General features: G+C 46.1%; 3 protein-coding genes across 3 annotated transcripts; 1 reads left to right on the forward strand and 2 right to left on the reverse strand.

The window, feature by feature from the left end:
- Window positions 1-45: 45 nt before the first annotated feature.
- LOC131263991 (uncharacterized) lies at window positions 46-9,518 on the reverse strand. The gene is made up of 11 exons (XM_058266283.1): window positions 9,341-9,518; window positions 9,057-9,257; window positions 7,486-7,829; window positions 7,318-7,420; window positions 6,303-7,229; window positions 5,708-6,238; window positions 4,075-5,610; window positions 3,772-4,017; window positions 2,981-3,709; window positions 1,343-2,311; window positions 46-1,256 (listed from the first exon to the last, which is right to left on the reverse strand). Exons 1-11 carry the CDS (start codon window positions 9,516-9,518, stop codon window positions 46-48), a joined length of 6,975 nt encoding a protein of 2,324 aa, XP_058122266.1.
- Window positions 9,519-11,423: 1,905 nt separating this feature from the next.
- On the forward strand, window positions 11,424-12,507 carry LOC131263992 (uncharacterized). The gene is made up of 3 exons (XM_058266284.1): window positions 11,424-11,475; window positions 11,552-12,163; window positions 12,262-12,507. The coding sequence occupies exons 1-3, from the start codon at window positions 11,424-11,426 to the stop codon at window positions 12,411-12,413; spliced, it is 816 nt and encodes a 271-aa protein (XP_058122267.1). The 3' UTR covers window positions 12,414-12,507.
- Window positions 12,508-13,922: 1,415 nt separating this feature from the next.
- On the reverse strand, window positions 13,923-15,420 carry LOC131266566 (uncharacterized proline-rich protein-like). Its single transcript, XM_058269134.1, has 3 exons — window positions 15,363-15,420; window positions 14,239-14,556; window positions 13,923-14,116 (listed from the first exon to the last, which is right to left on the reverse strand). Exons 1-3 carry the CDS (start codon window positions 15,418-15,420, stop codon window positions 13,923-13,925), a joined length of 570 nt encoding a protein of 189 aa, XP_058125117.1.
- Window positions 15,421-18,396: the final 2,976 nt, after the last annotated feature.

Consider the following 18,396-nt stretch of genomic DNA (forward strand, 5'->3'; position numbering starts at 1 on the left):
AGGAGTCGTTAGTTCATTTAACTATTGTATTCGAATTTAAAGCAATCAGTAGAGTAATGATATTTTGCCATTAAAGCTAACCAACAACCGTATTGTCAAAACGGTTCCGGCGAGAAGGCCGACCAAATGACCTCCCAATGGTACCGTCGCCCCATTGCATTGATTCCCAAAACACATTGTGCAGGTTCCATCGCGAACGTCTAGACATCGCTCCCAATCGGATTCGTTCAACTGGGCCACGCATCCTCGCCCCAGGATGCGTTTCCGTACGTCCCGCATGATGTAGCAACCGCGCCGCTCGTACGGCACTGTACCGCGACACTCTTCCACTATCCACCGATCACATCCAATATCCGTGTCACACTTGGCGCAAATCTGTAGCCGCTCGTTGCGGTTGTTGCAGCCCGCCCCGAGGCAAACACTGTACCCAGGATCATTGTGGCACCGCTGTTCACCCGCATCACCTGCGCAACCTCTGCGGAAGAGAGGATTATCAGCTACCCCATCATTATCGTAACACCTGTAACAGCCGGTTCCTGGCGACGACGACTCCGGTTCCGAACAGCGCGTTGCCTCCGTGGAGCTGTAGCCCCATAGGCAAGCTTCCCCGTCGGTACCTTCGAAGCACTGAATGCACTCGTTGCTCGTGACTGTATACTCGTCGCCATTGCAGTCTTTCTCTGGTGCACAAACATGACAACTAGGGTTCGCTGGATCACATGCGTCTTCATCCGAATAACATCCTCTCCGTACGGTGTACGTGTCTACGAATGTATAACAGGAATCGGTGCGTCCCAGAAGAAGCTCCCCGGAACACGCGGTTCCCGGACCTGTGCGCTTCGTAGCACAATCTGCCCCGTCACACTGGTAGCAGCTGTGGCCGTTTGATACGATCCCCGGGTCAGTGTTGCATCCGGTGTTTGGAGTCGTGCAAATAACGCATGCCGCTTCCTCCGCACACGAAGGACGATCGCTGAGACAGCCTCGTTCGATGTCTTCCGGACCGGTGGCGTACGTGTAGCATCCATCGGTGGTAGCATTATAACGTCTGCAAGCAGTTGGACTGTCCAGTGTCACATCTACACACGCGGTACCCGAGCACTGGTAACATTCCTGCCGGTTCGAGGGAAACCGTAGCTCGTCATTGCAGGCGTCCCCAGTGGAACAGACGTAGCACAATGTCGCATTTTCGTCTGAGCATGAAGCTTCTGTTAGCTGGAAGTCCACGGCGCAACCTTTCACCGTGAAGCCATTGTCTAAAGGAGAGGTATTCGAGAAGATCATTTGTAAAAGATGCATAAGGTTATGTGAAGATAATGATGATAATGTGTGTACTATTTACCATCGATGTACGTTGCACAACCCCCTGTTATACATGATTTCCGAGTGCGTGCAGTGGATCCTATCTGCGTCGAACTAGAGCCACAACCCGGGTCACTTTCTGAGCTGCAAACGGTACATTCCTGTACGCGTGGCTCTAAATTACATCCATCTCCCGAGGAGCACATTCTACAACCGTTCCCTTCGCCTTGGCATTCGTCAAGCTGAGTTTGGTTGAGCTGCCCGATGCATCCCTTTTGCTGACGGTCGAAAAAGCTGTAACACGCATCCATACCCACTACGTACGGCTCACAAACGGTGGGTAGAAGCAATGGATCGGCACAGGCCGCACCCTCGCACTGGTAGCATCGAATCCGATCAGGAGGATAAAGTATATCGTTACAACCAGGTGAATGACACAGGTGATAAGTGGCTCCCGGTGGTCCTTTGTAACACATGTCAAGCTGGACGGTCTCCGAGCATTGTTTAACAATCGTCAGCACACCGTCACTGGTCATCGGCAAGGAGGTTACCACACAGGCTCCAGAAGTGCAAGTCTGCAACAAGTCGGTGTTCCCGACATCACCACAGCCGCGCTCTCCCTTGCAGACGACACACGACGTTGGTGGACCGTTGCAACGGTCACAGTGGCACACGGAACACTCGCTCGAACCGTCGGCGCACTGGGCCTGGATAGTTGGGTCCGCTTCGCTGAGGCAGCCACGCTCAAGAATTTCCCCGCCGAAAGAATACGTGTAGCAGTCATCGTGCCGGCCGAGTAGAATCATTCCTTTGCATGGTTCAAACACCGGGTTATCCTTTCGTTCAGCACATTCGGTTGCATGCGAACACTTGGCACAGGTGAGCCAGTTCGGTTGTTCAAACGGTACGTCATTGCATCCTTCCCCGTTACATCGATGGCAATGCGAGGGGGAGTCGTTGCACTCCTGGGTTATAGTTGTGCTGCATCCTCGGATAGTGTATCCGTTATCTGAGGGGCGTGAAGAACGTTAATGTAACTAAATTAAATTTTCTGCAATAACCGTAAGGAAGTTTTCCTGTACGTGATAACAAGTAATGCTTGATTTCATTTTACTCGCCATTAATTACATACCAGGTGGCAAAAATGCATCCTAGTTATTTACTAGAATCTTAATCTTGAACGGTTCAACGTTGGTTAAAACCAAGGTAACAACCCAGCGTAGATCGATAAACGCTTATTTAGATATTCAGTTCCGCGGCTGACCGCGGCGAAATCTGCAAGTTTAGGGTAACAAGCACTCGTGAACAAAGTACTCGTGTTAAAGCTTGTTCTGTTCAGCATCATAGTAAGCAATGCTATGCAATTGACATGTTTGCTATCTATGTAACTGGTATGCTTGCCTATCCGTCGTTAAAAGTGCACATGAGTGTCTTTGAATTCGAATTGTTTCATAGCAATATTCTCATTACGTGTAAAGGGGCGATGCTCCAGATCAAGATAAGCTTAGGCAGTCCAGTGTAATTTGAACTTGCAGTGGCTTTGAAACTAAACTCTCAGACTGGAATGTATACTTACCATTTCCCCATTATTTATGTATAACGTTCCCGCAGAACCTCCATTCTGAATCCCTGTCACAATGTTTGGTTTAAATTCACAGTCAACGAGAATGGCACTTACCAGAAACATAGGTGTAGCAACTGTCCAGCGGATGGTAACGCTGGCATACTTCCAGAGTCGTTGTGGAACCGATCTGCCCGCATGTACCCCGGGGCCCTTCGCATTGGTAGCACTTCAAACGGTCTTCCGGAAATATCCCAGTGTTCGACAGGTTACCTTCGAAAACGGCACACATTATCCCGGCATCCTCCGGCGACGCACAATCCCCCTCGAAATCTTCCCAACAGCCTTTCCATGTGATCCAGTCTTTCACCAGTGACACACAGTGCCCGGTTCCACAACGGTTGCGTTCGAAGCTTCCCGGCAGGGCGTTGCCACCGCACGTCGGATTCGTCCTCGAGTTGCATACGACACACTCGACACTCTGCGCGTTGCAACCATCGGAGGAACACGTCTTGCAGTTGATATCCACTCCCGTTCGACACTGGTTAGCTTCGGATTCCGTCAGATGGCTAAGGCACCCACGCCGCGATACGACGTTGGACTCATCGAACACCGTGTAGCATTGCTCGGTTCTACCGAATAGGTGGTAGCCTACGCATGGCTGGGGCTGGACGTTTTCTATTTCCCTACAGCTATCAACACTATCACACTGCACGCAGTGTAGTGTATTTGGGATCCAGGGACCCTGGTCGTTGCAGGCGGATGTGTTGCACTGCTTGCAGTATTCTTCTTTACATTCGAGGTTGTTCTGCTCGATAATGCAACCCCTTTTAACGGTGTTCTCATCTGGACGTTGGGAAAAAGGGGTAAGTAGCCTGTTGAAAAGTAATCAATTTGACGATTTTTACCTGCGAAATAGGTGTAACAGCGTTCTTCTTCGTAATTGTAGATGGGACAGTATTTGGCGTCGCCGATTGCAGGTGAAAGGCAATCCACACCAGTTCCCTCGCATTGATGGCACTTGATACGATTCCGAGGCACCGGACCGGCGTTGCAGTGATCTCCTGCGCATCGAAGACATGTTTCAAGGTTCGCGGAACATGCGTATGGGGTTTCATCGTAATCGAAGCATCCCCTCGTAATGTGGGCATTATCTGAAAGGTAAGCAAACGGTTACGGACGGTTCTTTCACATCCACTGCGAGGACTTACAGTCAACAAACGCCATACACTCCGGCGTTGGACAGCTTGCCGTGCGGACCCGGCCAACTTGCGGCTCGAAGCAATCTTCGTCCTCTTTCGAATTACACTCGAAGCACAGATAGCTGTTGCAATTGTCCCCTCCACAGCGCTGACACCGTTCGGTACCACCTGCCAAAGTACAATCGTTGTATAACGAGCTGGTCGGTGCAATATCCGACACGCAACCCTTGGCAACAACAAACGGCCCACTGAAGTAACTGTAACAGCCACGTGTCTTGTCGGAGCACGTGATGACGGTGGGATCGGTTTCGCACTGCGCATTGCTGCTGCACGCCCGACACGTTACCGACTCGTACGCGAGCCCGTACTCGAGGTCGTTGCACCCATTGCCTTCACAATACCGGCATTTTGTATCGTCCGGATGGAAGCATACATCCGTATCGCCTTGGCAACCACGCTCGGCGAAAAATTCCCCATCGAACCGGGTGAAACATTGGGCGTTCGTCGATCTGTATATGTAGCATGGCTCTAAAGGAATGCTCTCACTCGTGGACAGTTGTGCACATTCTTCCCCTCGGCATCGGACACAGTGCAGCCTATCGGGAGGAAACAGTTCCCCGTTACAGCCGTCCGTGTAACATGCGAAGCAGTGTTCCTCATCTATATTGGCACATCCTTCATTGGAGTTGGCTCGTATAATACCGTTAACATCACCATACACAGGCACAACAGCAGTGGCCAAGAACACCACACACGCTCCATAATCATACACTACAAGGGAGCTTTTCTGTTGTTTTACGAGGCACTCAATCGATGTATCGCATGAAAAGCATCGGATTTGTCTGGCATTGCCATTCGGAACATCGGATACTACGCACGAGGTCGGGTTTGCGGAGCCACCGGTGGTTGGACACAGCTCCCACAGTGCACTATCGCTCAGGCATCCCTTCTTCACACTACCGTCGCCCGCGTCGTACGTAACGCACCCATCGAAAAGCAGCCCTTTCTCGTTCGGACACGCACTGATCGCGTTGTACTCGGAACACGTTGCTCCGTCGCAACGAACGCAACTAAACGCAGACGACTCCGGTGTATGGGCCCCGGTTGCTGTCTGTCCATTGCAGTTGTCCTCTCCGGTGCAAATGGCACAGTTCAATCCTTCCATGCATCCCTCGGGCAAGGCAGTACCTACGCAGCCTCTATGCACCTGCCCTGCCCCATCCAGTAGTGTGTAGCAGCGGTTCGACAGGGGGTTTTGGCACAGTTGGGAACTGCTAACGGGTGGCTGATCGGCACAATCGGAGCACACGTAACAGCTAACCCAGTCGGCTCGTGAAAGGTCGTTGCAAAACATTGGGCTGCTACAGATTTCAAGCTCTTGGTAATTTTCAATCGGTTCCGGCATGGCAGAACGGCATCCTCGATCAACCCTCGTTCCTACGAGCCCGGTGAAGCAAGTATCTCCCTCGGCGCAGATTTGGGTGCCCGGTTCAACGGCCCCGTATACGTCCTCACATCCGTTGCAACTCAAGCAGACCGTTAGGGCTGTGGAAAAAATATGACAAAACTACATTGACGTGACCTATTTCTAGCTATTTGCTGGCCCTGTGTGAGCCCATCTGGACAAGCTTCATTACTTTACCTTTCGCATTGCAGAACGCGCCCGCACAGATCTGGCAATGGTCTGCATCGTCTTCGCAGAATTCCGGTACAGGTTCTGCGCAACCGTAGATTTCCTTCTCGCGGTCCACGTAGTGGAAACAGCCGGCCATTCCTTCGCACACATCACGGTTCTCTTTTACGGTACAATCCTCGCCCGGTCGCGTATCGCACTGGACACAAACGCCAAACGCTCCGTTGCAGTTTGACTGGTCGCAAAGGAAACAGTCCCTGGAATCCGGCGGGCAACCCTGGAGGGACGTGGTACAGCCGCGCGATACAACTCCCGTGTTCGAAACGCTTAGGAAGCATCGATTGTTCGGTGGTGTGCAGGTGACCGCCGGTGTGCACAACTCCGAACCGGTACCGCCCGGGCAATCCTGGTAGCAGCTGATCGTTTGCTGGAATGCTCCGTTCGAGAGGCTTTCACTCACGACCGTGCAGAAGGGATCGTCGTCGGTTTTGCAGCGTGCGTCCGGATCTGAGGTACATCCTCGCACGACCGTGGTGCCATCTGTGATGGAGAACATGCATCTCTACAATGTGAATGCTAGGAAGTTGGCATACAATTCCCTTACCTTGATATGTGTAACAACCATCGTCTGTGCCATAATAGAATAGGCAATATTGTGCAGTACCTTCGTCCTGTTCTTCGTCACACCGCTCTTCTCCGTTGCATCTGTAGCAGCGTAAACGCTCCGGTGGAAACAAATCTTTATTAGAACCCATCGCGACATCCACTGAACAAGCCACCGTATTTTCACACGGTTCAGCAGATTGGTCCACGCAGCCCCTTACGGTGTGTCCTTCGGCGTCTACCACCATTAGGCAACCGTCGTTGTTGCCAGTGCACATATCGTACCGAAGGTTTCCACTTTCCAATCCCAGGACACAGTCCAACCCATCCGTTCGAGTATCACAGCTGATGCAGTGTTGCCGATTGCAGGAAGCTCCCGTGCAGTACTGACACCTACGATCTGCCGGATCGTAGCACGCTGTCGCTAGCTCTGATCCAGGTTCGAGATCGAGCAGGCATCCCTTCATAAGCGTCCCATCAACGTCCGAGTACATGTAGCACCGGTTGTAGAAGATGGTTTCACTACAACTCGGTGCTGGATTATTCAGTTCACATTCGTCCACCCCTGAGCAATGAGCACAAAAGAGGGCCCCCGTCTTTGGGCCTCTATTACATGCATCACCACTGCAGCTGACACAGTTCTGATCCTCCCGGCATTCGCTGTACGCATCATCCGTATTGCATCCACGAAAGAGCGTTCGGAGACCACCTTCCGGTTCGGTTAGCAGCATGAAACAACCGGTGGCGCTTTCGCTTTGGCAGAAGTAGACATCGTTCGAGGTGATCTGATCGCACCCGACGCACTGATAGCACTGCAGGTGCGTTGGAAAATCAACCTCATTGCATCCCGGGTCGTTGCATAGTTCCACTGCGTCGAGTCCGGGCGCTTCCGGCGATGCGCAACCGCGCTTCGTTTCTCTTTCCTTCCCTTCATTAAGCGATTGACAAGAAAAATGGGTTTAACAAGGAATTATTGATGAAGCGTAGTTTTGGCCATCTTATACTCACAATCGTACCCAACGTAACACCGATCTGTCTCGTCGATAGTGCACTCAACAGGCGTAAACAAATCCTTATCAAGCGTAGGGCACCCGCTACAGGTATAACACGAAAATGCGGCTGAAGACGAAAGGAAATTTGCATTATTGGAAAGGAGTCCCGCGTAAGATTGTTCCTTTCCACACGACCTTACCCTCCCGATTGCATTCGTCACCGGTGCACGTGTGGCAGTTACGCGACTCGCCACAGTTGGACTGATAGTCTTCGCTGCTGGTGCAGCCCATGTGCAGCATGCGGGCGGCATCGAGATACCGGTAGCATTGATCGGTGGAACTGGGGCAGCTTTGGATGGTGGATGCTGGATCCTGCAGACACTGTTCACCGACAGATTCGTCACAGACGATGCATCGAATATTTTCATTGCAGCTCTTACCGACTGGGGAGCTACACAACGAGCAGCGATCGTCGCCGGTTTCAGGCGAGCAGTCGGTTGCGTACTTCTGATCCGATGTGCACCCTCGATGGCCATCTGGTAAGAATAAGTAACGTTAAATTCACATAACTCAACCAGAATAGGTTCAGATGTGTTGTTATTGCGTTTCTTTATGTGTCGTAACATTCTACCATGGCCCGAGGCATTCAAGTTAACTCAAGAGAAGACCCGAATGGTCATGAATGGCTAGCGATGTCCAAGGGACTTACAGCTGTTTTGATAGTTTAACAGCTATGCGCCAAGAGGATTAATCACTTTAGTTTTGAAGTTCTTGTGACCTTTCTACTAGTATGTTAGATAAGTTATTGGTTAGATGTGTGTTTTTTTTATACTAATACATTAGATAAGTGCAAACTTAGATAATTGTTGAACTTATCACCTCTACAGAATTACAAATAATCACGAAGTAACGATGTTATGTGCCTGTAGACTACCTCATGTAATTCTACCACATGTACTTGTCTATCACTTCAGGAATTCTGTGATTCATTTGTGTTCTCTACCGGGAAATACCTAAGGAAAGTCTTGACTGCCAGATATCAATAAACTTTTATGAATGGTTCCATGATTACTGCAAGCCCTCTTGATAAAACCAACATACTGTTGCTGCTCAACAAGGATGTTATTTAGGGCACAGATTCTAAATAGTCGACTTCCTACCAATACGACACCTTACCCTGTATTGAAGCGACGTAAAATGTTTATAACGATGTATCGTAAACAACTTCCTCCTAACCGTGCAACGTCAGGGTACTATCTTCTACTTAAGACATTAACTTCCTTATCCTTTCCTTATCCGGCGTCTGTTGTGGGTATCTGTCTTCCGCCAAATATAGCCTGCTTAGCACGGTTTCGTTTATATGGCTGGCAATCGCTGTGGCGAGTTAGACTTTGTGCAAAATTGCACCCTGATAAGCGGCTCACACGGGAAGCATGAAGTGCTCCCCAAAAGTTTGCTTTACGACTTATCGTAATCGTGCCGTAAAACGATCGAACGGTCGAACATTGACGCCATCCTGTTGTTGATTTCACTTTATCTAACATCCGTTTTCGGAACTGAATTACACAGCTTCTTCCTGTTGACAATTTTTTCAGTGGACTGTATTGTTGATGCGTATTTTTACGCCTTTTCAGCCGCACTACATGTTTTGGAGCATTCATACCACACTCATTTTCGGTTGCTTACTTTGTCTCTATGGCTAGTTTCCGACGTTTGCTATATTTACAACGTCTCCTTAATTTATAAATTCTTAGACAATTTACCTGCTGGATGCAAGTAGCACTTGTCCTCGGTACTGCTACACAAAACTTCTTGACATTCGCTGGCATCCACTGAGTCACATTGAAGGCATCGTTTGGGGATCGCATCGTTGCAGAGATTTTCCGCACAACGCTGATACTCTATGGCGGTCTCCGGGATGAACTGGATGCATCCACGACCCACTTGTACCGTGTTATCCGCCGCTGTAGGAATGGAGTGGGTGGGTATGATTTGTTGTTTTTCTTTTAACTGATACCCTTAGAAATCAACCAAACTTTCAACTCACTCGAGTACCATATGCCACATTCGTCAACACAGGGCCCGTTTTGTTCTGGGATCACCGAATCGCACTCTTTATCACAATAGTAACAGTCTGTTTGTGCCTTCACCGTTGTGGGAAATAGTAGACAAACTAATATCCAGCCTATCACTAGCATCCGTTTTCCTCTTTCATTTGCTTCCATTTTGCGTAAAATTGACTGTTATGCAAGACCTGTTTCGTTCCAACACTTAAACCGTCCTAGCGATACCGACGGCGAGCGACGAAGTGATTCTCCTAATCTTTCCGGTCGTTCGCGAAACCTCTTGGAACGCTGGTTTGAGCTTGACCTGGCGTTATCCCTTCGGCTTATATACCCGTTGGGATCTTGGCGATAGGAACCAAACTGATAGCTTAGTAATAAAGATAAACTGCACCAATCGTTTATTTTAGGTGTTTTACACGTTGTGTCAGTTAATCGAAGGGAGGTCAACGGTTGGAATTTACTTTTATTTACTACTATTAGTGTTCTAATAAGAGACACTTAGTTATCAGAAGATTGGAGGAGGATTTGATTAGTAGATCCGGGAATGATTTATTGGTCTTGTTGTCTTGTCTTGACCGGAACCGATCCAGTTTTCTCACTGGACGATCATCCTTTGATACACATCGTGGAATATCCGGTATCGTTATTAGTCGTGAAACGGTGAAGAACTTTACCTTGTTTGCTGAAAATTCCGCTGGACCACATTCCATCCATTATCATTCTCCTCTAGACAGACTATTGAGACATTCCAAACCGTCGCATTCCATTGCAAATCTGCTTTGATTATTTATCTCTCACCGCATCGTGACAACACCATGTCATTCGATTATAACAGATAAGTTGCATCAGCAACGAATGGAAAACACCGCGTGAGAAAAAAAAATCGTCTCCTGTTAATAGGTTATCGGCATCACGCAACTGATAACAGGCGAAGTTTTACCGGTAACAACCAGTAGGAATGTGTTATGCTATCAGATAGCTTCTAGACATTCCGACGTCAGTGAAGCATCTTGCTACTTTCCTTCCTAACCGGCTTTTTTCGTATTTGTGTAATTATTCTTCTTCAACACTTGAAATGCAAAATTGATTCCATGCAACATTTTATCATAAGATTTTCTCTTGAATTATGCTGAAGGCAAAAAGAAAATGAAAAAAAAATACATCGTAAACAGCTCAATTTCAAACAATAACAAATAAACACAGTTATCTAATATTGCTGTTTTAATTTGAATTAAATTTTCAGATTTATTAGGATGGGATTATAGCATTTTAATGAAAGTAGATTTGTTATGAAGTTAGGTGAGAGATTGATGAAAATGTTATAGGATTTGATTTGCTTATTCTATATCTCAATGTATAAAGTTGTTGCTGATGGTTTAGTTTTTGTTTTTTTTTTAAATTTTTCAAAATTTTAATAAAAAAAATAATACAAATCATTTAAAAACAAATGTCTAGTTTAAAATATATCTCTACACTCATTTAACTATATTTACTTGGAAAACTCGATTCCTCTTGGGAGAAGCTGGACTCAAACACTACTCTATTCCTTCGTAATACTGTTGTATGATGATTGAAGCGCACTACCAAAATGCTACTTCAACCTTTCTTATGATTTCGTGACACCGTTTTGTACGTCACCGATGACCAATACGTCCTTGAGGACAGCAACTATAATGGCACGCGCAGTACGCTACGCAATCTTTCTGGAAAAACCAACCGAAAGAAAAAAAAGTGAATTGTCATCTAATCAATTGGAACGTTCCATCAAACTGAACCGAACTGAATCGGGAGTTATTTGCATACATTCCAACCGTGCTGCGTGACTGGCAAAAGGTCCCGTTGAGAGTGACTAGCCTAGTGTGACGATAAGATAGACTTGTGTGGGGCCAAATAGAATAAGAAATAAACAACGTCACCCCCCTGCGATTGGTTGGATAGCGCCTGAGCATCTTTCAACTTGCTGCCAAGGGTGCCGGAGGAATATATAAGTCGGGATGTTCAACCCTACAGCTCAATTAATTGTTTACCGTTCGTTGGCTACGAAGTTGTTTAATTGTTCAAACGATGGGGCTTAGGACAGTAGCCTTTTTATTTGTTGCGGTCACAGTTTCCTTAGGTGAGCACCTGCGGGCTAACCAGTGAGTGAGAAGAGGAAAAACACTAACTATTATCTGTTTTAATTATCTCTTTAGTGCGTTCGAATGAAATTAGGTGCTATGCGTGTGAGGATTGCACCAAAGAAAAGCCGGCCATTGTGCAGTGCAGTGCGAAGAATGGAATCGACGTAAATGCTCTGAGTTATACGCCAACCTATCCCGTGCTTACGCAGTCGACACCACCGTGGGCATATCCTTTGGATCCATGGAATCCGAATCTGACTCCACCGCCGCTGGTCGGAGGAAACAACGGCAACTATTGGGATCCCTGGAACCCGAACCTTACTCCACCGCCACTGGTCGGAGGAAACAATGGAGGTGGAAACTATTGGGATCCTTGGAATCCCAATTTAACACCACCCCCTCTGGTTGGAGGAAATAACGGTGGAAACTACTGGGACCCATGGAACCCGAATCTAACGCCACCGCCATTAGTCGGAGGAAATAACGGTGGAAATTACTGGGACCCATGGAACCCGAATCTAACGCCACCGCCACTGGTCGGAGGAAACAACGGTGGTGGAAACTACTGGGATCCCTGGAACCCGAATCTAACGCCACCGCCGCTTCCATGGTATCCCTACGTAAAGGCAAACAAATCGCTGAAAGCACAGAAACGATTCGTATGCGTGTCGATCATGAGCCAAGGTACGTACCATCAGCTATCGAGGTTTTGTTTTAAAGTGCAATGGCGTCTGCAATGGATGTTGAAGCTGACGAAATTATTTCTTATTGTACTCCCGCAGATAAAGATCGCGCGAAGAATGTTGTGCATCGCCGAGGGTGCGCCGAAATAGAAGGATACGCGACGGGTGTGTGTGACAAGGAGCAGGTTCCCCACGTAGAAGGTGGCATTACGGGTTGCCGCGTTTGTGGCCATTCCTTGTGCAACGAGTGAACACGAAAATGTGCGAACTAAAGTAGCATGCTGTGATGAAGTGTTTGCGTCAAAAGCTGAAGAGGAAAAGTTACGTTTTAAATTATGGCATTAATCAAAAGACCACTTGGTTGACGACTATTATTACGAGCTGCACCATTATACTGTGCAGAATATTGAATTACGGTCATTTACGCCTTAAAACTATAAAACAGTATTTTAAATAAATGTAGTTTAAATAGATATCGTTTTGAATTAACTTTAATTTTGTAGTTTGTAACATATTTCAACGACACATTTATCGTTCGACGCTTGATCAAGCGTTGAAGTCTTTCTACGGATGTAATACCGATCGCCCCTCAGGGTGCCTACATTCGGGGGTTTTGTAGGAAAGCGCGATACTGCTACAGCTGGTTCAAAATAAAAGCTTCCGGTACATGCTTTCGGGGACACAAAGCATATTTTCTCTTCTGGACTACGCGTCCTGAGTATTTCGAAAAAGGAACAAAAATTAACACTGGCTGAGATGAAATACTTTTTTTCAATGTTTACCTCTGCATCCCACCTGGATACTGGATCAGTAACTTCCTGCTTGAACTGCAACGTGGATATGAAAATATAGTTTTCTGCAGCAGGTGAATGGACACTAACGCTCTCAAAAAACTGACCAAATATTGAGCCATGAGAAGTGTTAGAAAAATAATCTTATCATTTTTGTTGTTCTGCTTGTATACACAGTGTATCACGTGGAAAATATGTGCTCACGTGAAATGCAAGGTAATATCTTCTACAAACCCTTATTTGATGTACAATGAAACCGGGCTTCGTATGCATTTACCTACCATAAGCACCCATCGGGTGAGAACCACTCCCATTGCGACCAACTGGATACCCTTTAACACTGATATGCTCGTTAATTTATATCGACTAATCGATTCGATCCATCAACGTCCGAACGACTGCACGAATCGTAACAGGTGGACTTCGAACTTGATGTAATGCACGGTAATTACATCTGGTTTTGGAGGGTAGCTCGGATTTGTCATCGATTTCACCATCGGCCGAGGTGCGAGAAAGAGTTGGAGAGAGTACGAGTGCGATGTTACGAAAGCCCAATATATCTCACCGTCAAAGGTTAGTATCCGACAGATAACGGGACGGACTTACCTTCAACGGATATTTTTGCATGTTTCCTCCCGTGCGGTTATCGCTATCCGCACGTCGTTATCAGGATACTGTAGTAGATTAGTAGATTTGATCTAAACACCATGCGGTTTGTTTGTTTTGTATTTAAATTTTATTGCGACTGCTTCCTCCCTTCCTTGGTGACACGAGAATCTAAAATTATTTATATCTATCTCATATGTGAACGAAGGATGGAGCTTATGGGTACTGGACACTCCTTCCATTCATACTTCTGAGGTTGTGTGTGCGTGTGTGTTGCCTTGGTGTATCTTTCGTTTGAGTAGTGTACACCTTCACTGGTTTGTCATCGGACACGTGGGATAAATCGTCTCCCTTGCGTCGGTTTTATTGTTTCAGCAACACACTGAGCAGGGTTGCCAGCAGCAACGCGACCAACGATACTCGCAAACCGGCCGCACTGTTGCATCCATCCCAATCGCAAATGTGGCAATCGTTTGGCGTGAGACCACCGTTTACGGACTGGCAGGTTTCGGTATCGCTGTTCAGGAAAGAGGCGCACCCGCGTCGGACGATGCTTGCTGTGTAGGAGTAAAAAGATTGGGCAAATTAGTGCGTAATGCTTCAATCCCTACATTTTATGCGGTGTAAACGAATAAAGTACATGTTTGATGCATTTAAGGAAAAGAAGAAACTGCCTTACCGTGTTCAATCCGATAGCACCGGTAGCCATTCGGAACCTGGCGCTTCCTGCGGCCGGCCACCGGTGGCGGGGTGATGATCGGTGTTTCCGGCACCGGTGGGGTCTCTGCTGGTGGTGGGGCCGGCGTTATTGTCGTCTGTTCCGGCTCGCCGTTCGTTGGCAGTGGCGGGGGGGTTAGGATAGTCGTGTCACCTGTCGGTGGAGCGACCGTCGTCGTCGGTGTATCGGGATTCAACGGGCAGTCCTGCTGCGGAAAGGCGGAACCGTCGAACGGATCGGGGCAGTTTTCGCACACGAAACACCTTAGCTGACCGTGCGCTGGTTACGTGGATAAAAAAATGCGTTGAAATTAAATTGTATGTCAGTGCAACGGATAATTTCCCACCATCGTGCCCCTCCCTCCAATCAACTGATAACTGATAGTAGAAATGTGACTTTATTGAGTCAAGGTATAAAGCAATACAATCTCATACTAAAGTAAATAAATAAATGAACTTGTAAGAGTAAAAAGATTTAACAAAAGAAATCAAATCAATTGAGTACATTATTCCATGTTATGCAAATAAAACTTCTAGGGAAATTGTCAGTTACGAAATTTCCGATCGAGAAGATTGTCTGGAGAAGGTCTAAAAATCTCACACTCACGAAGCAAATTGTTGTATGGAAAACCTTATTTTCAAAACGATTTTATGTATAAATCATTAACGTTACGTTTGCATAATCAAAAGATTCAATTTGTTCAAACAATTCCCAATGAAACGTATCTGACCCCTCGTCTACAGGGGAAAGAGTGTTATTTCCACACAATGTACATCATCAAACTTTTTAAAGTTCCGAAGTTTAAAAAAAAATCTTAAATAAAAAGCTTCACCACACAAATTACAACACTATAATGATCGCGAACTCAACTCCATAATCCACAACACAATGAGTCTGCTGGACCGTCCACTGTTTTTAGATTTGTAACTTATATGTTTAATCTTTTTACTGCGGCTATTTTATTGTTATCGCGGAAGGAATTGCGCACGTTCATGATTTTTTATTACTAGAAAAATATCATTGTTTGTTACTTTTGCACTGGCGCAATTCCGAACTAAAAACACGGGGAAAAATAGGGTAAATACCTTCACGAGTCGCTAGCACCACCAGCAGCACAAACGTGGCGCCTAATTTCACCCTCATTACGAACCGTTCTAGTTACAATTTGTTATCGAATAAGCACTTAAAACCCGTTTAGCTCGTTCACTATCACAGTTGCTTGCGCGGCGGTTTTCCACAGGGTCACGACGGCAACACACAATCAGCTAACTATCGGAGCGACTGCGTGTACTGAGGGGCTGGGCTGGGCCAAATCGGACGAGTCCGAGCGATCGAATGCTACTGAAACCGGCCACCCGCCGATGGTTCGGTTTTTATATCGGACTCCGAGCGACTCATCAGTGTCCCGTTTGCCTATTAAGCCTCTCCCCCCGTTCGCCCGCGCCTAATTCCGTGCCCAACCGTAGGCGGTGACATTTTCCCTTCAACCGTCCATATCACAACGCGTACTTACCTCACGTTTGGTGTGTTTTCGGTTTGGGGAAGAATTGAAAAAAGGGAAGAAAGTATATTAAATTAAACCAGTCGCCGATGGTTTGCCTTATCGTCCGTTCGGCTTATCGGTAATCGAGAAAAACGGTGGCCTTATGGTATCCCGCGTCCCGCAAGCCCTTTGACTCCGTGGCCAGACGTTGCCGCGCGCTTTCCAATCCCTCCCTCTCCACCGAAGCAAGATGGGAGTTGGTGCGATAAATTTTACTCCTAATTGCAGGAGAAGTAAAGTAATGGTAACCACGGTAGGTTGCTCAAAAACAACCACCCTTCAGTGCGCACCTTGCGCTGCTTTGCGGACCAACAGTTTGCATTGATCCTTATCGCAACGTTGGCGTCTTATCGATCGACGATCGGAAATATGTTGGTAATCGGCCCGTCAGTCGTATGTTTGATTCAATTTTAATTTACTACCTAAATACTGTTGCCTGGCGAGAGGGGAATTCCTTCTTCAGCTGGCTCATCTAGAGTGAATCATCTTAGCCATGACTAATCGATAGCTGGATGACACCGGATCATCCACTTCGGTTGGTGATGTTATCTCAAGCCGCAGAGTTATTGATACTATTTTAATTCGCTAGAGACAATTCGCTTCAGTATCGAGAGAAGGATCTAACAAATGTTAAAAAAAAAATGATTACAATTTCTCGATGCGACATTAGACGCATAAAAAATGGTATTAATCACATTCAGGATGTTTTTGATACGATCATTTATTTTTCCTCCAATGTCTGTATGCTTCCATTACTTCGGTGCGATACAATGTGGGAGTGCTTGTGTGCTGTGTGTTATGTGTACTCATTTATCATATTTTTTATCATTGATGAAGAGTTTGCGTATCGCCATCGTTACGTCGAACAGTACAAAATGACGTCGATGGATTTAGCATTACGTTGCGTTTTTTCTTGCTTTTTTAATTGTATCTTTTTTACGAAGCGTGAATGAATTCATGGTACAACTTATTTTCCTGCGCAAAACCGAGTAGTTCCGGTAGTGCATGTGCTACACCTAGAGTGTAAGTTGCTAGAAAAACTCCGGATTTTAGTTTCCTATTTTATTATATGCCAATTTGAAGAATCCAGTATGTACACAAGAGAATTTTGAAGATTTCTATCTGTGACATAAACGCTAACATAAAAGTAGCTCTTTTTACTTTGGTTTATCGCATTCCTTCTTCCATGAAAGAGATAATATATAACATAATAAAAACTATCAACACGGCCCAATGCCCTTAAACAAACAATCAAACTGGATGAAAAATTACGATAGTAATGCTATTTCTCTACAATCTATTTGACTAGTTTTTTGTTTGTTTCTTAGCTCCTAATTATCTTGCAATTATTATGTGCCTCATTTTTCCGTTTGGCGTTTGATTAAATTTGGACGTGGCTCGTGTTGCACACTGGTGTTTTAAACGCTTGCAAGCTACAGAGTTGTTATTTTGTTTTTCCTTTATCTAGTTGTGCTATAGCAATTCCAATCGATTGCAGTAAAAATGGTAGTTTGTTCAAACTGATTCTCCCCAAGGGGGACCACTTTGCTACATTTATTAGATGTGAGTATTATTTAGAAATTTTGAATGACTATTTTAGAGATTGCAATTTGCCTACACTTACAGCCTTATCCCTTCCACGGCCCACTGGGTGGAGGTGGGTGCCCTTCGTTTTTAATGCCTAATTTATTGTGCCAACAACAACCGGAAAATGGATCCTTTTTCAAGATGCACATTGAATCTTATTTCTTTTTGTCTACTTCTCGCTGCCCGAATACCTACGCTGCGTGACGGTTTGGTTCGGAAAAGCTACAAATACGGCCAAGCTTTTCTGCCACAATATGAGCATCATGCAGCGGAGCGCTAAATGGGGAAGGAAAACACGAGGACGAATGATCGATCAACAGTTTATTGGTAGCCAAAAATTTACGCATGATCGATTGTGTGAGTGTTTTTTTTACTTATGTATTTATTTTTGTTCATAATTGATTTGCCCTTATTTATTCGCTAATAATCTTAACTAATGCTTCCCAACAAGTTTTTTTTATTTTTAAGATTTTTCGAATGAAGGCATATGCGTGAATTTGATCATGTTTTTCATTCATGTTTGCATAAGTTTTACGTTTAGTTACTACCACCTAGTGATTATAGTGCTACCTGTGGCTGCATGTGATTGCTGAACGTTCCTACGCAATGAGCGCATCCCGTCTTTCTCCCCGCAACGGTTAACGGTCGTAACGGACGTTTATCGGTTAATTGTAAACTAGTTTCACTACTTTCGCGGTGTCGATAGCGACCTTCAGCTCCACCATGGGGTGACTCAGTGACGTTATCGTTTTCAATTCAATGCGTGCGTGACGTAGCCATGACAAGAGTGACTAACATACTGACGGTGCAACTGGGCTGACTAATCCATGTAAGCCCTACACAATGCATAATGATTGTTTATCAACTTGATCCTGATGGCTTAAGATTCCTTCGCGTGTATCAAAACCTTTGAATTGTGGAAAGTTTTGTGTTCGTCTTGTGTTTATATGTTGGAAAGGTAAGTTCCTCGATGTGTGTGTGTGAGTTCG

Source organism: Anopheles coustani, chromosome 2 (genome assembly GCF_943734705.1).
Source record: "Anopheles coustani chromosome 2, idAnoCousDA_361_x.2, whole genome shotgun sequence".
Classification (NCBI taxonomy): Eukaryota; Metazoa; Arthropoda; class Insecta; order Diptera; family Culicidae; genus Anopheles; species Anopheles coustani.

Coding starts and splice junctions, on each gene's coding strand:
- LOC131263991 (XM_058266283.1), bottom strand. CDS start 9,518: ATGGAAGCAAATGAAAGAGGAAAACGGATGCTAGTGATAGGCTGGATA. Junction 7,230..7,317: donor ACAGATCGGTGTTACGTTGG/GTACGATTGTGA, acceptor CGCTTAATGAAG/GGAAGGAAAGAGAAACGAAG. Junction 2,312..2,980: donor TTGCTACACCTATGTTTCTG/GTAAGTGCCATT, acceptor CACGCCCCTCAG/ATAACGGATACACTATCCGA.
- LOC131263992 (XM_058266284.1), top strand. CDS start 11,424: ATGGGGCTTAGGACAGTAGCCTTTTTATTTGTTGCGGTCACAGTTTCC. Junction 11,476..11,551: donor TGCGGTCACAGTTTCCTTAG/GTGAGCACCTGC, acceptor TTATCTCTTTAG/TGCGTTCGAATGAAATTAGG. Junction 12,164..12,261: donor CGTGTCGATCATGAGCCAAG/GTACGTACCATC, acceptor GTACTCCCGCAG/ATAAAGATCGCGCGAAGAAT.
- LOC131266566 (XM_058269134.1), bottom strand. CDS start 15,420: ATGAGGGTGAAATTAGGCGCCACGTTTGTGCTGCTGGTGGTGCTAGCG. Junction 14,557..15,362: donor GGTGCTAGCGACTCGTGAAG/GTATTTACCCTA, acceptor CCACGTAACCAG/CGCACGGTCAGCTAAGGTGT. Junction 14,117..14,238: donor GTGCTATCGGATTGAACACG/GTAAGGCAGTTT, acceptor ACTCCTACACAG/CAAGCATCGTCCGACGCGGG.